The sequence below is a fragment of the Lissotriton helveticus genome, chromosome 6 (genome assembly GCF_964261635.1).
Source record: "Lissotriton helveticus chromosome 6, aLisHel1.1, whole genome shotgun sequence".
NCBI lineage: Eukaryota > Metazoa > Chordata > Amphibia > Caudata > Salamandridae > Lissotriton > Lissotriton helveticus.
The window spans coordinates 1,499,110,636-1,499,124,087 of NC_136067.1; the positions used below are offsets into that span (position 1 = coordinate 1,499,110,636).

At 42.5% G+C, this 13,452-nt stretch overlaps 1 protein-coding gene across 2 annotated transcripts in view; it reads right to left on the reverse strand.

Moving 5' to 3' along the window:
* Positions 1-4,382: 4,382 nt before the first annotated feature.
* SANBR (SANT and BTB domain regulator of CSR) overlaps positions 4,383-13,452 on the reverse strand; it is a 330,259-nt gene continuing 321,189 nt past the window's right edge. For both annotated transcript variants that reach the window (XM_078649295.1, XM_078649294.1), the window contains exon 21: positions 4,383-8,116. In XM_078649295.1, the coding sequence (XP_078505421.1) occupies positions 8,080-8,116 (37 nt within the window). In that variant the 3' untranslated portion in view covers positions 4,383-8,079. The remainder of the gene's footprint in view (positions 8,117-13,452) is intronic.

Sequence of the window (13,452 nt, forward strand, 5' to 3'; positions counted from 1 at the left end):
TGTGCCAACTGATATTTTTCCTGGAGCTCACCAAAGGCCAATATTGCCCCCTTTTTGACCAGATCTACCACTGTGGATAAACCGATAAGGTCCCATTTGTCACATCTGGGCTGATACCCTAGTCTTCCTAGTTTCTGAGCGAACCACAATGGTGTGGCCAGCAAAAGAATGCCTGTCCAGCCTAGTCTAGATGTGACTATACGCCAAATGTCCAGTGTATGTTTGGTCGGTCCGAAGAACTTCCCCCGGTTTTTCCTATCATTGGTGTATAGAGCCCCCAGATAACCTGAGCCGTCAGTCTGGTATCTATCGAGCGCATACGCTGGGTCGTCTGGAGGGTGATCCATCCAATGATTAACAGTCACCTGCTGTGCCGCCCAATAGTATAGTTGCAGGTCTGGGAGGGCTAAGCCCCCATCGCACCAACTTTTTGACAGTTTCTGCCTAGCAATTCTAGGGGCCTTTCCGTCCCATAGTAACATATTAATTTCACCCTCAACAGCTCTAAAGTACGAATCTGGGACTTTGTACGGACAGTTATGCAGAACGCATAGAAAGCGAGGAAGGGCCAGCATCTTGAAGAGCGCCGCCCTCCCCACCAGTGTTAAGGTCAGGGTCCTCCAATGCTTTACATCTGCACGCAGTCTGGCCAGAGGCGGGGTCAAATTTTATTGTAAAAACAGGCTGGGTCCGAGGCAACAAAGATCCCCAAGTATCGAAATCCGTCAGCTGCTATCGTTATCACACACTGTGACGGGAGACGCGGCACCTCCCCTTTCAGCATGAACAAGACTGATTAGTGCCAGTTAATTGCATAACCTGAATATTTACCAAAGTTTGTGAATATGTCTAACACAACACTAATCGATGTATATGGGGACGCCAAATAAAGTAGGATATCATCTGCGTAGAGCGATATGCGGTCTTCTACATCAATCGCCCAGCGCATGCCACGTACCATCACATCCCTTCGTATCCAGGCCCGAGTGGCTCCAGGACGAGGGCAAAGATCAGCGGGGACAGTGGGCATCCCTGCCTCGTGCCCCTGCGGAGTTCGAACGTCCGGGAGGTAAAGCTGTTAACCCTCACCTGTCCCAATACCCCAGTATATAGAAGTCTCACCCAGGCCACATATTTGGGGCCTAGCCCTGCCCTTTGCAGCACCTCGATTAGGTATGGCCATTCTATGGAGTTGAACGCCATGGAGACGCCAAGGGACAGTATCGACGCGCCTTCTTCTATGTATGGTCTTCTAGCCATGACGTTGTGTACACAAAGTAAATTGAGGGCCGTGTTTCGCCCTAGCATAAAGCCAGACTGGTCTGGACGGACCAATGAGGTAATAACTGTCGCCAACCTGTTGACCAAGACTTTCGTTAAGATCTTCGTCTCCACATTTATTAGTGAGATCGGCCTGTAGGAGCTGCAATTGTCTTCTGGTTTACCTTGTTTATAGATAACTACAATAGTGGCTAGGCGCTGATCTAGGGGTAACTGACCCTCTTCCAAGCTCTCTCCATACATGGCTTTCAGATGTGGTATCGTCAAAGAGGCTGTAGCCTTCAGAAACTCCACTGGGACTCCATTAGGCCCCATCGCCTTCCCCGATTTAATTTGTGCCAGAGCTTTGCTCATTTCTTCTGTTGATAGGTCTGCCTCCATAACGTCCCTATCCGTTTCCGAGAGGCATGGAACATTGCTGTCTGTGAGGAGCTGACGGGAGTCGTCAGCTGTATAGCTCGTAGAAGGGGAATATACCCTCTTTTTTCAAATTGTTCCGCTATTTCTTTTGGGTGTGTTACCGTATCCCCAGCCTATGTACCCATCTGGAGCCTTGCTCCCACCTCTCCAGCCACACCAGTGTCCTGCCTGACCTGTCCCCAAGCTCGTATAGTCTATATTGCGTCGCACGTTGTCTGGCCACTGCCTGCTCCCTAGTTTTGATCCGAAACTCATCTTGTTTCAGGAGAAGCCTATGACTGGTGTCGGGGGAGGGATCCTGCAAATGTTCCAGCTCCAGCTCAAGGAGTTCAGTTTCCACTTTAGTCGGAAGTTCTTGTTTTTTGGCGATGTAGCCCGTCTTTAATGACCGGGCTAAGCCCTTGATTACCACTTTGAAGGTCTCCCAGACTGTTAGCGCAGAATCAACAGAACCCACATTTTCCGTAAAATATTTCCCTGTTTGCGTACGGAGTTTGTCTCTGATGTCGGGGATGTGTAAGAGCCATAGGTTAATCGCGATTGCGGCAGGTGGTGGACGTTCCCACTGCGTATATTCCATCCAAACCGAAGAGTGATCTGAGATCCCTCTAGGCAGGACTCTATATTGGGCAAAGTTACCTACCGAGGACAGATGTGTAAGGAAGCAGTCAATACGCGACAGACTACGGTGGGCATTGGAGAAGAAGGTAAACAGTTTGTCGGTGGGATGAAGTATTTGACCTATGTCTGCGAGACCCAGCGCTCGTACTAAGTCGGGCAATAGGGTGTTAGCCTTGTCTTGGGGCTTAGGTGGGTGACGGTAAACAGTGTCATCTAAGGTCATATTGTAATCTTCTCCCATGAGCAGCACACCCTCCCGAAGTCCCGTCAAAGTATTGCTTGGTCCTCTAACGCCGCCTTGCCAAGAGCAGGCGGCAGGTAAACCGAGAGTAGATTGATATCCTTCCCATCCCACTGGGCCTCCACCCCCGCAAAGTGGCCTGCTGTGTCTGTCCATGTCTTGTGTATGATAGGTGTGATTTCTCTGCATTTTTGGGCGTCCAAATGTAAGTCACTGTGCAAGAAAGATTACATTGTGCAAAATGGCCTCCGAATCACAATAGTAAGGGTAATCCCAAATGTAGATGGGTACATATAAATACTGTTCATAAACTCAGTATCCAGTGCACATTTCAGAAATACATAGGTTTCCTTCATACCAATTGTTATTAATTATATTTTACAATAAGAATTGCTGCATGGTTGGCACACAATGAAAACTCATTGTAAGCTGCAGCCGAGTTGTTGGCTCTGGGTATTGCATGATTTTGCAAAAACTTACAAACCATATGTAAATTTATGACCAGAAGGGTCTGATGGACATAACTGTACATGCTTTTGTAAGTCTGCCATTGTGACAATAAAGTTACAGATGAAAACGTGGTCACCAGTTGCTATTTTTAATGCTTATTTTCATTATTTTTTCATTTCAATAATTAGTTTATTTGGGATTGCGTTCAGGGATCTATATACACCAGGGCTCCAAAAATCATAAAAATGTTACTAGGCCTGCAGGTCTAATAACTTGAAAAATCTACTTACCCTAACTGTAATGTACTTGACCTGTCTCAGAAAGGGAGCAATTGTAACAAGATTTAAAGGCATCTTTATTGCTCAATCAACTTGTTAGCAATAAAAAATGCCTTTAAATCTTGTTATTTTGGCACATTTGCTCCGATTCCAGAGACAGAGGTCAAAAGTCAGTTTACGTTCCTACTCAAATAGCAAGTAGGTCCTAAAAATAGCTTGTCCTGAATAAATATGGCTCACCATAGCGAGGGGATGATGGATTTTTGGAGCCCTGTTCAAAAATAATCCTTTACCGAATTCAAAAGTGTGTCTAATTTTTAGAAATATATAGTTTTCAGGGATCACCCAGAGGTTTCACACCTATTCCCATCATAAACTGCAAGCAGGTGAAAACAGAAAAAATGGACTACCTTTTTGAAAAATGCAAAACCAGTGGCAAGCATTGTTTTTGATACAACTCTGCTTGTTCCCGAAAGCTGAAGATGGTGATCCTAGCCCAGCAAACCTTTGAATAATTAATTTTTAGAAAAACAAAACATACGCTTTCTTTCACAGCACTTTTCCCCAACAAATCCCCCCGCCCCAAAATCCCACCAAAAATTAGAAATATTTTGACTATTTTCTGTTTCCTCTGTGGAAATTCACAAACACAGAAAACCTTTAGTTTCCCCAAGATGCTTGACAGAAAAGAAGGAAAAAAGCACATTTGGTTTGGATTCCTTTTGTAGGAAACAAGTTATGTAGGTCTAAGTGCAAAAGGGCCAAACATCACAAAACAGAATCCACACTGGCAGAGAAAAAGCCTCAGGGATTGCAGTGTTGCATAGTGGCATCACAGAGAGTTAGCGCATAAGGTTAGCCTGTGTGTCTCTAATAAAATCTATATTCTCTAGTCATTGCAATAGGAGAATTGCCATGCACTTGTTACATACACTGTTGTGCGCTATAAGAAAACCCAATCTGTCACTTCCTGGCACATATTTCTAGGAACTTTAGAATTTAGACACTCATGTTCATCATATAGAATCTTTTTACATCTGCTTATTAAATTTCACAAGTTATCAAATGAAATAAAGAGATGAAAACAGATGTTCATGTTCATTGTTTTATTCTATGACGACGATGTCAAGATTAATGCAGGATAAAAGTGCAATGCAGCATGTTTGTAATACTGTCTTAGTAAAACGTCAAGTTATTGCAGTCTCATGATCTTACAAATAAAAGGCAATTAAATGAACTGCTTAAGTCAGTAAGTAAAAGCCTGACCTTAATGTACCACTTTTCCTATAGCTATATACAACTCAATGGTTCCCTTCTAAAGAAACATGTATAGAACATACCACATAAACCATCCATTTGTTCATTTCTCAATCATTATTTTAACACTCTAAAACTGCCCAGGCTCTTTTGAGACTGGTCACACTTCAGCATTGTGTAATAGTTGTGAGTTGCTCTTCCAAGCACAGCATATGAAGTAATACATTAAATGGGAAAGGTGCTTGAGAACTTTACTTGGTTGACCAAGACACTGTAGGTGGTACCTGTCTCTACTTTCCATTTCTCAATGGCTGTCACGCTAAAAAAAGGTGCTTTGTTTAAGGACATATGCAATTTACACATACTCACTGCTCTCGCCAGAGGCAACAAACATTCCATCGACTAAAATCCCAGGTATCCCAGTTTAACAAGGCTCAATCTTCTAAACAATTCCTACATTATGCAGCTTTCAAACATTACATTGAAACAAACAACTGTTTTGGGAGACTTGTAATTCTAACTGTTTAATCTTGGATAATCTTGGATTTTCTGAGCAAAGGCCATTGCACTTTCCATTTTTCATTCATTATATGTTCCCACATGAATTGCTGCATGGTTGGTACACATTAAAAAATCATAAGCTGCAACTCCGGTGTTGGCATGTTTTGCAAAAACCTAAAACCTATAAACTTTATATATCCTTGTGCCCATAACAGTTTGATGGATATAACAGTATATTGCTTTTGTAAACGTAATGGTAAAATATGGGATATTTTAAACTTGTGTGTAATAAAAATCTATGCATTATTTGCCCAAACTATATTGACAGAAGTATCTAATACTGGGGCCTGCCAGTCTTTGTCTGGGATACTCATAATTTAGTAAGAAAGACCACCACTTTGGGAGTGGTAGTCCTGGCTTACCAAAACATGCTAAATACTGTCAGCATTATGTAATGGACAGATACAATTATGCCAGGGGTAGATACTATTATGTCAGAGTAGATTACCTTTAATCTTTCTAGCTACCTGAAATGGGAGTAGGACCGACATACCGGTGGTAGGAAGCAACCCCACCTCTCGGTGTCTCAGTGGTGGCTGGGCGATATGGGTACCTCTCCTGCCCATAAAAAAGCAGTTAAAAATCTGGGCATTTGGCTGAATAGCAAGTTAACCTTCAATCAGTAGATAAGCACAGTGTCTGTGCACTGGTTTGGTCTCCTCGGATACCGGAGAAACTTTCTATCGATCTCCCACCAAGTGCCTAAAAGACCATAGTCCAGGCATTAATAACATCACGCCTAGACTATGGCAATGTGTTATACTTTGGATTGGCAAAGGTCTCACTGAAGAGACTGCAAATAATCCAGAATGCGGCTCTACGAATCCTACTTCACATCCTTAAGCACTTATCTGTGGCATCCCAGTTTTGAGACTTGCACTGATTACCGACTGAGAAACACATCCATTTCATAACCCTGTCAATCACCTATAGGTCTTTGGCCAAGGCTGATCCCTGCTATTTGCGGCACCATATTCAACCACACTGCTCACCCAGAACTTTACGATCTTCTACTCTTAAGGTTGGCACACGTATCTCAGATTGAATAAGACAAGGGGCGTTTCTTCCGGTTTCTCGCTTCAAAATTATAGAACAACCTCCCCTCTGAAGCACTCTATAAATTGATAGAAGATAACATATACTATTCTGGGGAGGCTACCGGTGGTCACATATGTCAGGTAAAGTCGCTAAGGATGACTACAGCCCCAGGCATATAGGCAAGTGTGCATGCACACATCCAAACACACAGACATATATGAACATGTAAGCACAACCACACCCACTTTCCCTCAGTAAGTGAGGTATTGCATGTTAACATTCACACTGTGGCCCCTGACCACCTCGGCTCAAGTATATTTCCATTACTCACCGGTAAACATTCACTATAACGTCTGCCCTACTAAAGCCAGTTTGCTCCAGTCACTGCTGGTATTCCTTTTTCCCCCCCCAACAAGACAAGAGTCTCTCACACACACGTACAGTGTGTCTGACAATGAAGGGCCTGTAATACAACACATCTGTATGCTGATTTGTTGTGTTGCAGACACTAGAAGGAAAGAATATGAAAGAGTGAGGATGCATGCAAGAGAGAAAGAGAAAGTAAACGAGACTGAGAGAGAGCTTTTTATTCAGTGTATGTGTGAACAAGGGGCTCTAAGATTGGTTCAGGTTGATTACACACTAAGGATGCGAGTTCATCTAAAGCCCAATGAATGATGTACTATTCTGGGTTCCATGACCGTTAGTCTCAGGCTAGATAGAGCTGGAGAACTATTAGCTTCCAAACTACTTGGTGGAAAGAGCTGATCAAATAAGTGCCACAGGGCACGATCAAGTACACTGAGATGTGAGCAACTGCAGATGGATACTAAAGTGTCATGACATTACTTGAAATCCAAAGGAAACTACACGTTAATGACTAATTAATTTCTTCGCCAAACGACATCACAGCATTCAATATTGTCCTTTCTGAGAATCACATCGCCTCTGGCCAGACAGCAAAACAATGGTGATATGGAAAAATACTGATTCGAGTTACTTAGTAATTAAAAAAAGTAATAAACTTTCTCAGTAGTCAATTTCCAAACATGATTCGGATATTTAAAACCAGATGTAATATTATACAGCTTCCTTTCAGTTAAACTGATGTGAACATTCTGTCAAATGTCTTCAATATCCATTTCTCCCTTTTCGTGACAAACCTAGAAGTATATGAACTGAAAGGCAAAGCAGGTAGGACAGGAGGATGTGCAGGTGAACAATTTTAGTTTTTCATTCTTCATATACGAGGAACCGGCTGTTAAAGGGTAACCTCAAAACACCGTACTCTTGAGAAGTACTTGTCCGTGGTCCAAATGGCACTGAACGCATCTCTCAACAATTCCCACAATTGCAAATCAAATGCAGAAGCAAGTGGATTCCAGTGTGTATAGTAAAGGGAGAGGTGCAAAACGGCGACAGATTTAAGTCTTTCATGCAATAATGTTGCTGAAATGTAAATCTTCATGCAAAAGCAATTGCAGTGCAATTCTGCTTGCCTGATACTGAAAAAAAGAATTCTACACAAATCAGGTATTCATGATAATGTAATCTAAATAAGTCTGCTGCAAACATTTGCTGAGTAGAAACGGAATGCTTTGGGGATTCCGTGTACTGATACCTTTGCAATCTACACTTTTTATTTCAATTAAATAATGTTTTCTAATTTGAGCGCAACACATCTACTAAAATAGAGGTAAGATTAAATGTAACAATTCATATATTTACAAGTAAAATAAATATTTAAAAAATCTCATTCATCAAGTTCTCCTGAACAGGATGTACTCCATGGCTTTAGGTTAAAATGCATAAATAAATATGTAAATAGGCAATCTGAAAGCTTTAGGAGCAGCGTTTCTATGACGTTATGAGTTACAGTACATGTTTAGCCTGAGGACACTGCCCCTATCCAGTCATCGCAATGAAGCTTCCTTAGGCTGGGCGTCCTTGACCAAGGCGAACCTTCGACCTAGATAAATTGGAAGTAAGTAAGTCAAACGTCCAGCGTGTGATGCAGCAGTAGTAGTATCCAAGACATTGTGAAGGTATGCAAGTTTTAAAACAGGATGACTTCAATGCAAGAACTTTAGGTTAGTTTGCAAAAGCAGTTGACACACAACACTCCCAGTGACTCTCAAAATTACCATAAATATTTTGAGTGAATCATTCAACCAAAACTCTAGAGTTGGGTTACTTGTATTTATTTTTAGTAAAAACATGAATGGTATCAATCACAAAACCAAATCAATCAAAAAAATAAGTTTGCAGAATGCATCATCAAAGAGTAAATAACTATTTAAAAAAGGCGTACATATGAAGAATATTTCATTCAAAACAAAGGACAGAGAAATCCAAGATATTTGAGAATGTTTTTACGAGCAAGGGGGGACCTATTCTAGCGTAAAACACATACACGTCCAATGTAAGAGAAATGTTTCAAAAGACACGTGGTTAACATCATTTATTCATGAATATTTTGTTCATACAAGTAACTACAAACGGTTTGTTAAATGATCCCCTTGGTTCTGTTTACTTTGCAATAGTTTGTACCCAAGCTCAGAAGGGGTTACTGGGTTGTCCTTATCTGTATGTATCTTATACATGTTTTTTTAGGCCAACCACAGACGTAAATTCATCTGGGTAAGACTGCATGAGGATTAAAGAGTGTGGAGCCCATTAAAAAGACACGAAGACAATTGGGCGGCACTACTGTGCCTTTATTTGTTTAAGAATCTTCTTAATGAAACCATTGTCAATGGATTTAAGTGGATCTTGAAAGTCTGGTGCTTTGTTGGTAGTAATCTGCCCACTGAGGTATCTAGTGCAAGGCTGGGTCGCATCATGATGCCTTTTTCTGCGCTCAACCAATACAGAAGGGGTCAGTGTGCTTCTTTTTGTTATCTTCATCGCATATATTTTTTTTAACGCATATTTTGCTAACAGCTGAGCTCAGCAATACAAAAAGGCAATTGCAGCCCAGCATTTTTTAGCTCTGCTGTTAGCAAAACATGCATTAACGTGGAGATTTTTTGAGTTAATGCATGTGCTGAAGACACCAAAAAGAAGCCCAAAAGACACATTCTGTGCCGGCACTGTGGCAAAAACGACATCATGATATGGACCCGGGGAGGTGCACAGTCTTGATTTCACCACAGTCCCGTACATAACACCCTGCACTGCCTCCCGGGTCCTTGATCCCACTTTGCTAGTTCTTTTTCATATCTGCTTTATCCTGTTGACACTGTTTTTCTGTCTACCTATTTCTCTTTCTTTTACCATTTTCTGCATCAAAATCTGAGGATGGAAAAATAAATTCTGGTCCAACAAAAAAAAAAAAGAGTGCTGGGTGGTACCCACCTGTAACCGCAGATTCAAATTAAGGACTGGAGGCGAGTCCTGTAGAGCACCGCCCAGTGGTTTCCTTGCGAGGCTGCAGACACTTTTGTCTGCCTGTGCAATGCCAGCGCATATTTTTTGACTAAATGTTTTGCTGCAGTATTTGGACAATCCACCAGCATATGTACACACAAACCCTATTGGACTGCACTGCCGTAAATGGATAACAGTGCCATGTTCCCAACGTGTGTCCAAAATGCAGATGTATTTAACTGATTTATATGGTGCAACATTTCGTACAAGGTCAAACAATACAGTGCCCTGTTTTTTCTGTGATCAGTTAGCAACATAGCTTGGCATTTAGAGACAACACAGAGGAAGAGCTGGGGTTTTCCAGTTAAGCACCTCTTATCATACACACAGATACTTGCTTTCTGAAAACAGAGGATTCTTGCAGAGGGGAAAGATCCGGGGACGGACGCACTAGCCCTGCGTAACTTGAGATACAGACCACCTAACTACAAATGTCAGGTCTGGGAGCCGGTTCTAATCCCTGAGAGTTCACGGATATATCACTGTGCTCACGTAGTGAAGACAGGCTTCAGCAGATCTATCATTTGCCATGGTAGGGCATTTCATTGTATACAGTTTACTTGTAATGCTGATGACTCTGCTCAGTTGTATATGTTTTCTAATTGCAGCACAGTTGCTTCATGATAGAGCATGATAGTTTCAATAAATATTGTAAACTTTCCTTGTGTCTTCTTTTGTTTATTATGGACCTGCATGAGTGAGAAAACAAAAGATGACTATCTGTTTCCACGATTCTCCTGGGGACTAGAGTTGACTTATGGGGTGGCAATTTACCTATAACTCTGGGAAGGTTAGGAAGGCAGGTAAGGCACCACGAGCTTGTTGTATTTGGGCCCTAGGTCCCTACATTCAGACGTCCTGCGGGCCCAGACACAGCTCTGTTTCCACATACAATCCCTGCAACATGATGCCACCAACGTTTGGTCTGGTACTTATTACACAGGTCTCCTGAGTAGGGCTTATGCAGCCCATAATGAACCTACACCACCCACCAGAGACGACCGTGGTGTTGGGGATTAATTCCCCCCACAGTGTTAGGAAGCACCAAATTCTGTGGTTTTCATGCTTGAAATTTTAAAAGGATAGCTTATTTTTGGGTTTACACTTAGTTTCCATTTCTGCATTACTTATGGCTGCGCCAGCACCAATTGCTATTGCGGTTAGTTGAAGACCTGCTGTCCATGCACAAGTAACATACCATGTACTTACAAATGCAGGTGGTGACTTTATTTTCGTGGTTACAGTCCACAATAGCTACTACTTTTAAGTCTTTTATTCTTCTGTCAATTTTATAGATGTGGATGCTAATATCAACACATTTCATGAATATACAATTGTTGCACCACCAACACAATACATGGCATTTGTGTTACTAGAAATACCACTATCACATTGCCAACATCATACTTAGTTCCGCGGCGCCTTTCCACATGTACTTGCACCAGCACACATAGGTCCCCTTTATAATGATGGGGCGACTTAGCCAGCATTAGCTGGATACACAACACACCCTGAAATTGCAAATCTTAATGCTCTGCAGCTACAACAAATATATACTGGTCTAGTTAGACTATATAGATGCTTGACACAATATGTTTTGAATACCTTGTTGGCTGTGCCAACCATAAGTTCTGCAATTGTTCATTCAGTTATGGGTAACATTTTCACTAATCGTTAGGAAATTCTGTTTTGAATCGCCCAAACAAATCAACCAAATTGAAGCTGTGTTTCCCCTTACAGGACCTTAAGACAAGCCGAGGATATTGACTATGTGCTTACCCCATAGAATGGTTCCTGCAAAAGGTGACTGTAACACTTGGGCCACAGTCTTTGCCACTGTAAACACCATTAGTCATGGCACTACGTCCACGTCATTCTTGCAGGACGTGTTAAAACAAATACAGAATGAGCACAGGGCAGCTGCTACCTTGGCTTAGGGGATGAAAATAATGGGTCATTTTACCGTGGTGACCACAATTATTCTAACATTAAAGGCGCAGCGGCATATCCGGCTATATGCCAGAGGCTCACAGTGGTCACCCAAGTCAACTGTGAACTTGAGCTACCTAGAATTATCGCTGATGTGTATACATCCTTAGGAAACGATCATTTGGGATGCACACCTACTAAACCACCTTTTACCAAACGTAGTACTGACAAGGAAGCCAAGCATTTAAAAATCCATGGGATAAATCTAAACAAACACAGAAAGGCAAACCTCGTGGAGGTTCTCCACCTTCGTAGCCCGCTAAGAAGTGCTATGATTTTCGTGATTGCACTAAAAGCAAGGCTTCAGACAGGTATTAGATTTCTGATACATGTTCTCCTTGCAGGACTCATCTGTAAAGCCGTTTGAGAGTGAAGAACAATCTGAGCAGAGACAACAAGAGTATGTGAAGTCGAAAAAAGACTCACACCGCTCGTCTAACGTGAAGATAAAGAAGGAGGAAAAATCTCCTCCATTTAAACCCAAATTTCAGACAAAGAGTGTTTGTGACATATTTTGGTATAGTCACAACTTTGAGAACCTTCCTCCTGAACAGGAGTTGGGCAGTGACTCTCCTCGACAGTGCAGCAGAAGTCACTATAGTACGCCGGAATCTCCAGGAGTTTCTGGCAGCGAGAGCAACTGATAACTTTGTTACAGTTGAAACGGCAGATAGGTGCAAAGCCCCTCCAGATAGGTTAAATGACTTGGATTTACAAATTGCGGGTAATATACAGAGCACCATTAAAGGAAACTTCTAGGAAAATGTAACTTTGCCTTATGACATCTTTTTAGCGAAGGTAGATTGACCCCCAACTCTGCCTTCATTTTCTGTTCTAGTCCCTGATAAAGTCAAACCCCAGTTTTACACCGCAATCATGTCGGCTGGGAAAAGGACTCTCCTTATCATATAATACCCATATGTTCCAGCCCGCAAGTGCAACAACCACCAATTAAATGAGATGCTAAAGCCCCTGTTAAAGGAATCCTATCCCAATTGCAGTACCAGGGAGTAACTGAACCTTGTGTCTCTCAGATGAAGAATTCTCTTTTTCCTGTATTAAAACCAGATCATTCATATTGTATAGTCTTAGATTACAGACATTTAAACAGTCATACACATGCACTTTTGTAACACAAATTACACATAGTATGGCACTCATTAATAATACCGTCCATAAAAAATACAAAACAACCTTGAATATTTCCAATGGTGTTTACAGCCAAAATTTAGCATCTGGAGGAGGAGCTTAGCGCGCGCCCAAGATGGTCGCGTGAGCTCAGAGCTCCCGGACCTTCGCCACCTCCACCGATCATCCTGTATCTTATCCTGATTTAGACGACGGGCTTTTGTGGTCGTGACCTGGCTGATCATTTATCCGTTTTCAGATTGCGATTTGGTCCCCGGGAACCGAAGATAAGGACTTTTGAACATTTCTGGCCTGCTCCATGGTACTGCCCCGGGCTTGCCTTCTCTGCCAGCCGGATGGTAATCGAATAACAACGGCCCAGGCGAGGCTCCCATGCCCGGTCTTCTACTTTCAGTTTCGATTCCTGTGGTCTGGCCTCATTGACTTTGCCTTGGTCGCCCTGGTCGCTTGTTTCTTTCACTACCACGTCATCGTTTGGTGATCTGGACTTTCGCTGCTCTTTGATCAGTGGCTGGCCCTCCACCTATTCTCCGAATTGATCCGGGCGTATAGAGTGTCGCCATTTTTACTAGGTCTCAGAATACCCTCCGGGGCGCACGACCTAAAATGACTACCAAGCCCGAGGCGGAGAGGCGCAAGACCAGACCGGCAACTCGGGGAGGTCCTGTGCAGTCCAACGTTATGGATCGCTATACCCTCACTAAGGGCTCTCCGAGTGGTATGACTAAACCCCCGGCC